Below are 8,735 nucleotides of genomic sequence, written 5' to 3' on the forward strand. Positions count from 1 at the left end.
CTATCAGTTCTCACATGTAGCAGAAGTCCTTATTGTGAAGTGGAGGTGGCTGTGCCGATTTTGTATTAGGCAAGATTTTTGTAGCTGAAGTGGTAGGGCTGAACATTTTTTACGTTGCAACCCTGCCTCCAAACTGTTCTGGCCTGGTGCCTTTTACAAAAAAACACACACTTCCAACACAGATGAAATATTACCAGACAGGTACAGGTTACAAGACCCAGCATGCTTCTCACACTAGCATATTTTTTTTAGCTTAATTAAAGAGATCCCAACGGTAACCATTAAGTCGTCTTTATTGTGATAAGTGTAGAAACCAGACATTGAGACAGACAGCATTATAGAAATCAGCTAGTGCCACAACAAACATAAGAGCTGCAAGTTCCAGGAGCAAGCGTGGAAACTGGAACCGTTTACACTGAGGTAGCACAGAAACAACGTATTAAATCACAGACTGGAGAAGTGCTATTTTTGACATATAGCCAACGATGGCCGTAACCTCTGGCAAAGAGGTTTACTAGATTTAATTTGAGAATGTAGACTTGACAGCTTCGACGATACTTTTAGCACTGATGCCAAACATGTCTAGAAGTTCTGTAGGTTTCCCACTGCGAGGTACACCACGAACAGCCAAATTCTGTACAATGAATCCAGGCTCTCCGGCAACCGCAGCACACACAGCCTCTCCTATGCCCCCTGGAAGATTTACAAAAAAAGAAAGTGAGTTATCTGGGCCGTTTACTGCCCTACGAAGAACCACCTAAGACACATTTATGTCCATACACTACATATTTATATTAAACTATGGCGGAGTTTCTCTCGATTTATATCAAAGACTGTTCATAGTTATGGAACCCAATTAAGGTGGAAGAGGTGGTTCTAAACGTGCAAGAAAATGCCTCACTTGTGTGTCAAATCCTCTAATAGAACAGAGAGTTTCCATCAGGACCACTTACCTTCTCTATAGTGATCTTCAACAGTAATTATGTGGCCACCGGTCGCTCTTCCACTTGAAATGATGGTTGCAGCATCCAAGGGTTTAATGGTGAAAGGATCGATCACACGTATGTTTATACCTGCAGGTATTTCATGCAGATATTGGGTCAGTAAATGAATAAGCACATTATGAACAGCAGAAATGCTTTGGTGTAATGTCCTACCTTGTTTGGCAAGTTCATCAGCCGCTGCCAGAGCCTCATGTAGCGTAACACCTGCCCCAATAACCGTGACTCTGTCTGAATCGCTCTGACGGACAATCTGAACAAAAAGCAGACATAAAACTCACTTATTGCAGAGCAGTAGTCAGTTATAAAATTAGCCCTAACAAGAGATCTGGACAAACAGGGATTCAGTCTGAATGTTAATAGGACCTTTGTAATAGACTGGGCTCACGGCAGGATTGCGACCTTTTATTGGTTAATGCCGCTGCCCTGCATCCATTTGTGAACAGGGAAGTTTCACACACTAGGAATGTTGCGAAGGACCTTACCTTTGCCTGGCCGATTTCAAATTTCTCTTCAGGAGAATAAATTATAGCAGTATCTGGACGACTGGTTCGAATGAAGCAGATTCCCTAAAAATGATAAAAAGGCATAACTAGTTAAATACTAAAAGAAAGAAAAAAAAATAAAGCCCTAGTTCAAGATAGTACAGGTAGTTTGTGTACGAGAACAGTCTAGACTTACCGGTGTATTCGCAGCCAGCAGGACTGCGTGTTCTGTGGAGACCCCGTCACTGGGATAGAAGACTGTGCAGGTTGGAATGGCACGAAACATTGCAATATCCTCCAAAGCCATCTGGGATGGTCCGTCCTCACCTGAGACAGTTGGCAACAGATAAAAATACTTAAATTCAAAAATAGCTACAGATACCAGGGGGCATTCCATTCCTTCTGGAAAAGGAAGTGTTTCAATATGGCTTCCTAGGTGCTGCAAGCATGCTTGCCTGGATGTGCAATTACTGGGGACTCACATGCCATGGGCAGCCATAATTGTATGATTGTTTTAAGAGACAGATCATTCACCTTTGGATCATGCAAGCCAACTGGGTGAAAAGTCACAGTACCCCCCCCCCCCACACACACACCCCACGACTGCTAAAGAAAACCAACATGGTTTCCCAGGAGGCTTACGGTTTCAGTACCTTATTCATGGCAGAACGCATCACATCTTTATCCAATACCTCCAAATTATTTTCAGCTATGCATTATTGACATCAATCAAGACCCACTTTAAAAACTAAACTCTTTATTCTCCAAGTAGCACAAGATGCAGGAGAGAAAGCCAAGGAGATATCCTGTTACCCACCGATAGATACACCGCAGTGCGATCCACATAGATTAACGTTGGACTGAGATATGGCTCCCATTCGAATGTGATCATATGCCCTGCTGAGGAAAGCAGCAAAGGTGCTGGCAAAAGCCACAGTGCGGTTCCTGGTGGCACAACCCATTGCAACACTGACCTTTGGGGGAGAAAAAAAAGCCACAAACACAATGAGTATTTAATGGCACTATACAACATGATAGAGGGTCCAAACAGAACAGAGTCATAAGACACTTTTGAAAGGTTAAGTGTGGAACCACAAAAGGGAATCCTGGGAAATCTATGCACCACCTATATCTCTAATGTCAAATGAGACATAAAACTTGTCTACTCTAAATGCCAACCCATGCAGCACTTACCATGTTCTGCTCAGCTATGAAACACTCAATATAGCGGTCAGGGTGTGCATTCTTGAAGATTTCAGAGAAAGTTGAGTTTTTGGTATCCCCATCAAGAGCAATGACCCTGTTATTTGCGTGTCCTAGCTTTGCAAGAGCCAATCCATATGCTTTACGTGTTGCAATCTGAAACAGATTGAAAGGTTTCAAACACCAATACTAAAAACATTTACGCATATTTATTCAGAATTAACATTAGTTACCTTATCCCCGATTTTGTAGCTTGGAGGAGATGGCATTTTAATGTCAGAAATACTGACTTCAGGAGCATCTATTGTCGGAGCTTTAGGGGCCAGCTTCCGATTGGTCTGGATTTGGTTTTGGACCTCATTGATGATAGATTCAACTTTGTCTTTTGGCATTGGCTTGCCATGCCAGTTATCCTCATTTTCAACTCCTGCAGAAAAAACACAAGAAGTTTGCTCTTTAGACACAAGCAAGCCCTTGGTATTGTGGATAGAGTTTGTAGTGCATTTGCTGGAAAACTGAATCTTTCAGCCCATACCCGAGATGCCTTTCCCTTTGTAGGTCTTTGCAATAATAGCAGTGGGTTTGTTCTTTACATGCTCTGCCTGCCACAGCATGTTACACAGCTCTGCCACATCATGACCATCGACAACATAAGTGTTCCACCTGTACACAAAACAAACGTATGAGGTTCCTTGGCCGTAGGTACATAAAAGGCTGGAGAAAATATCCACAAGAAGATACAAGCATGGGGTCCACAAACTATCTCTCCAATAAAACCATCTCAGAAGATGGAGACATCCCTGCAAAGTTTAAGTAACATTAACGTTATCAGTATTTACCCAAATGCTTCACATCTCTTTCTGTATACATCTGTATTATGCTGAAGAGGGGCTGCCTCGCTCTGCCCCAGACGGTTGACATCAAAGACGGTCACCAGGTTGTCCAGCTGGTAATGAGAAGCAAATGCCATAGCTTCCCAGACAGAACCCTCAGAAGACTCACCATCGCCCAACAAGCAGTATACACGGTAGCTGGAGAAAGGAAGCATTGTATTAACACAAAACATGCCACAAGTCACTACCACTCAGATAATAGACTTCAGAGGACCCTTGTCCAATTCCACCAGCCCAAAGTACTCGGTCTTTGCAGCCTTGAGATAAACGATACGTCGGGTTTCTGTGTCGCATTCAGCACCAAGTAAACCACTAAGCCCCATACGAGTCTCTAATGATGTTACAAACCGACCAGCCCAATTCTTATAGGGTTTTAATGTTTAAACCCTTTGTTACCATGGCTTTTTAGTGCCATAGTTACTGAACTCTTGGATTAAACAGATTCGCCTTTTGTGTTTTATGTACACAAATTACACATCTTTAATTTTCTAGAGGGCACCATCCATGCCCTACATAGGAGCTTATAGGGTAAGCTTCATATTTGGAAGTTGTAATATCTCCATACGCATACAGAAGCCATTTATCTCTCCCATGTTCCAATGGCAACTTGTGTTCGCTAACCCGTTTAAGTTTAAAAGGCTAATTGATCATTAGAAAAACCCTTTTACAATTATGTTACAGCTAGAAGTTCCCTTGTTTTCCATGAAGACAGCTAAATGACCTCATACAGCTTAATATAAAGATACAACCTAAAGGTATTCCTGGCACACCGGTATGTCCATAGATTAAGGGGTTAAACCAAAATGATTTACATTCTATGTTGCAAAATCCTCATTCAGCACACCAATGTAAAATGAAGCACCATACATAAAGTCATTTGTATGCATGAAGGCTGGTAGCTCCATATACAAAGTATTGTTCCTATGGCAACTACTGTAATTTATACAGGCCACATTCCTTACCTGGCTTTATCGAAGTATTTCCCAGTGTAGGCCATACCGCACGCTGCCCCAAGACCTTGTCCCAAAGAGCCAGTGGCAACATCAACAAAGGGTAGTTTCTGCCAGGAGGGACAGATATATTAGGTGTAGTACCAACATATGCCACTGTGAAATAACTCACTACTGCCCCCGAGTGGTGAGCTGTGAGCACTGTCCGGAGATACTTACAGGTGTAGGGTGTCCCTCCAGATCACAGTCTATTTTCCTCAAGTTCAGCAGATCAGATTCCTTGATAAAACCAGCTTCAGCCCAGGCGGCATAAAGAATGGGAGCAGCGTGGCCCTGGAAGAGAAGTATATTCATGAGCTTTGCCTTCAATTTGCTAGGAATTAATAGCCCTTAAATACAAGTTATATAAGTATATCTATATAAAAACATTTTAAAAATGGTCTCATCATCAGCAACACATTAAATGGTTCAATCTGCAGAGCACTGAAGTGTCTGATTTTTGCACCAGCAGTAATCATGGATTCAGGAGTACAACAGTCATTACAGAAGGTGTCAGTTAAAGGCCCATGCTTATGCTTCCCGGCCGTATATAACTAAAAATGTAAAGTTTTACATTCTTCCTCTGTCATCTCTACAGATCTGAAGCCAGCAGAGATAAAACTATAAATATGGCTGTGCATGCATCCTCAAGCTTTACCATGCCAGCACTGGGGTGGGAAAACAAAACCCAACACTGGACACAGTTTATATATAATCCATATGGTCAACTTGCCCCGGACACCTGGAATGTAGGAGCGAGAAATGTTTGCCAAAGTTATCCGTTAATCTGATTAGAGCCATTGACACGACCTTGGAGCCTCCATCAGCCAGTGGTAGGTATGAATGAATGAGTGCATGCATTTGGCCGATCACATCTCCTGCACAAAGTTTAGCATGGGCAATTGGGAAAGGGGTAAATGAATATTGACAGTTTTTGAAGTAGAAGGAATAAAAAAACAAAAAAAACCCAAATGCAGCACAAAATGTACTGAGCAGCCATCATGTGCATCACAGCACCCATGATCAGTTATTTATTTACCTTTAGGGCCATCCTACACATCACTTAGGGAGTGCCCCTAGCCATGGCAGCATACCAGATACAATACACACATATATAATATATATATCCCAGTGTGGAGAGGGGGGGGGGTGTTTTTCCCCTTTAGATGCACATGTAATTAAAAGGATGAACAGGAGTGACAGAATTTTTTTTTTTTAAACATTGTTTTTAAGACTTTTTTTTAATAAATATTGGCCTATCCCTTTGTTTACGGTGTCAAATGCAATAAAGGTTTTGAAAACAAGTTGTATTTATTATTCTACCATATTTGCCCTAATATAGGCCGTACCCCCCCCCCCCCCCCCCAACACACACAGTGGGGGTGCGGCCTATATTCGGGGTTTAGGAATGTGCGCCCGACGCCCTGGACATGCAGTTCCGGGCACCAGGCAGGATTAGGATCCAGATCCCTCGCAGCACTGCAGGGGACCTGGATCCTGCAGCCGTGGACGTCTATGCAATGCGCCGAGACAGCGTCCCCTGCCAGCACTTTCCACAGGGGGTAGTGTCGGCACAGGAAGTTGTCTACGTGCATCGCACCGGCTGGGACTATGCACGTAAACAACCTCCGCTGCCGGCACGTCCGTGCGATATGCTTTAACAATATCCCTTGCCGGCACTGGAAGTTGTCTACGCGTATCGCGCAGATGTCCTCCGCCGGCCCTGCTACACACCCGGGAGTCTGCATTGGTAAGTATTGGTATCTATAAGTAAGGTGCATTAAAATGGCTATTGGTTTCCTGTTTGTATGCAACATGTTGACTAACTGCATAATAGATACCAAAAATGTTAAAATACAATGTGTATTAGCACCTAGCTTTTAGGGTGCAGCCTATAATCGAGCCAATACGGTATTTTTAGAGACGCAGTATCTCTCTGACTAAAGTGTGTTTTATTAAAAATAGATTGATTTTCACAGCGATCACATGGAGAGGAAGGGGGGGGAAAAAAAAAAAAAAAAAAAAAATCCCTGTCTGACTCTTAAGGCAACCAGAATCATCCCACCACCAACTTAGGTGGGTGACTGTGGATTGCGAGAAGCCCCTAGTCAATTGCAGACGCTTTTTGGGTATTTCAGGCCTCCTCCAATCCAGAGGCATCCTGGAACACCCCTCCCTATGTCGCATTGACCAGTCGCTGACGAACCAGGCCAAAACAGTGATTGGCTGCCGAACCGCTCGTTTTTCTTTTCCTGAATAGCCTCACTTATCCAGAAAAGCCACATTGCCACCGATCGGGCAAAAACGCACGCTAAATCTGGTTTGCTGCAGGGTCTGAATAAAAGATGACCAAGAATGGGATGTTTTTTCAGATATTTTTTTCTGGCAAAAGATCTAGTCTTACGATTGAGCAATTACGGTAAAAGCCAATGTGCACCTTTTAAGAAACAGAGCACCTTTTTTTATAAAGCCTACCAGGCGATCTGCCCCCCCAGCTTGGTACCAGGGAGACCGTTGCCCCTTTGCCTGCTGCCAGGATATGTTACTGCCTACAATGGCTGGAGCGCCCCCTTAAGGTAGGTTATTTGCCTTCGCTCTAAAGAGGACTCACTTTAGAAAGGACAAAACGGTCGTTGTTAACATTTCCAGGGTCCGCAGCATCATATCTCATGGTGTTGAAGAACAGCACAGACAGGATCTCCGCAGCACTGCAGCAGGACGTGGGATGTCTGGAAGAACCACAGGGACACAGAACAAGTTAAAAAGGATGCAAAGAGGATCAAGCATGCGAGGAACACGAAGAGTTACATGGTCTGCTAAACACCAAGAAACCACTGCGGGTCTAGGACACGGGCTGTACCTTTAAGTTAGGAAGCATTTAGAAGAGTCGGAGGTACAGGGTCTTTGAGTTCTTATCACCGGCCACACAAGATGTACCGTAACGAAGACCAACGAGCATGCATCACCTTGTGTGACCCCCCCCACACAGTCTCCAGACAATGCATCAGACTGTCAGCAAGTTCATGGAGATGTCTGCCAGGACTGGGCAGCCGGTTACACGTGATCTTAGCAGCTATGGACTTGCACCCTCAGAGGAATCCGCTACCCTCAGCCAGTTACAGCCGACATGCCACAGTATCAAAAGAAAGCTGCCAATGCAGCACCGTGCCATGGAACCACATCCCTGACACAAAGAAGAGTACCTGGCAGGAAACATGTGGCCACATTCTATATTAAGGATCAGATTTATTTTACTCCATGTTTAATTCATAGAATACTTTACGACTCATCAGATAGAATAGTCTGCCAGTCCCCAGGGTGCTATCCTGGGCCAAAGAACTAAACTCCCAGAGAGTTCCAATCAGGGCCATGTGTGGCTGCATGAATATAAAAATAATGTGCAAGGATGGGGACGATGCCCCCCTGGACCCTCATATGAAGGTGTGAGAGGGGCATCCTTCCTATTCATTTGCATTCTGACATTTAAAGGGCGAGGAAGAAGAGAAGCTAAACACGTGGGTGCACAGGCGAGACCTCCGAAAGGTGAGGAGCCAGAGACCGGGGGCCACAACAGCAATCAGTGGGGAAAGAAGGTAAAGTGACTTAAGGGTAGCACGAAGTGGAAATGGGATAAATTAGTGTGGCGTGGGAGCACGTGGGAAGAGATCACCCGATGACACGTGAGTGAAGGCCCGGCAAGTGACCGCTGCACTCACCCCGAGTTGGAGGCGCATGTCGCCCTGATGGAGTGGATCCTCAGGCGGTTGGCCAGGTCCTGGAAGGCCTGCAAGTCCTTATCCTCCGGCTTCTGGTAGGTGTCCATGCTGAGGATGCTGCGCTATGCGGTGCTGAAGTCTCACACGGCTGGGCTTTAAAGACAAGTCAATCCCCCTCCCCGAGAGGAAGTGATCTCACATGAGGAGGAGAGGAGGAGAGCTGCTTTTATTGGGGGCAGGAGGTGGTGGTGCAGCGCTCACCCCATCCCCGAGCGCGGCCCCGGCCTCTGAACGCCACCGGTCACGTTCTCCGTGACTAAATATTAACGCCAGTGACGAGATAATACTTTTATATAACTACGTTAATACATACAGAAAATGTACAGATCGATAGAGCGGGAAAGCCGCCTGTTAACCCCTTATTTGCCAAACAGATGAGTAGTTCTAT

The 8,735-nt window shown here is 44.7% G+C and overlaps 1 protein-coding gene across 1 annotated transcript; it reads right to left on the reverse strand.

The window, feature by feature from the left end:
• Positions 1-520: 520 nt before the first annotated feature.
• Positions 521-8,394, reverse strand: LOC149284894 (transketolase-like protein 2). Its single transcript, XM_089496089.1, has 14 exons — positions 8,288-8,394; positions 7,183-7,300; positions 4,752-4,865; positions 4,545-4,642; positions 3,529-3,720; positions 3,225-3,352; positions 2,923-3,116; positions 2,681-2,845; positions 2,304-2,460; positions 1,683-1,813; positions 1,487-1,570; positions 1,158-1,254; positions 954-1,073; positions 521-693 (listed from the first exon to the last, which is right to left on the reverse strand). Exons 1-14 carry the CDS (start codon positions 8,392-8,394, stop codon positions 521-523), a joined length of 1,878 nt encoding a protein of 625 aa, XP_089352215.1.
• Positions 8,395-8,735: the final 341 nt, after the last annotated feature.

This window comes from Sceloporus occidentalis, unplaced genomic scaffold, assembly GCF_023333645.1.
Source record: "Sceloporus occidentalis isolate IW3139 unplaced genomic scaffold, rSceOcc1.0.p SCAF_87, whole genome shotgun sequence".
Lineage (NCBI taxonomy): Eukaryota > Metazoa > Chordata > Lepidosauria > Squamata > Phrynosomatidae > Sceloporus > Sceloporus occidentalis.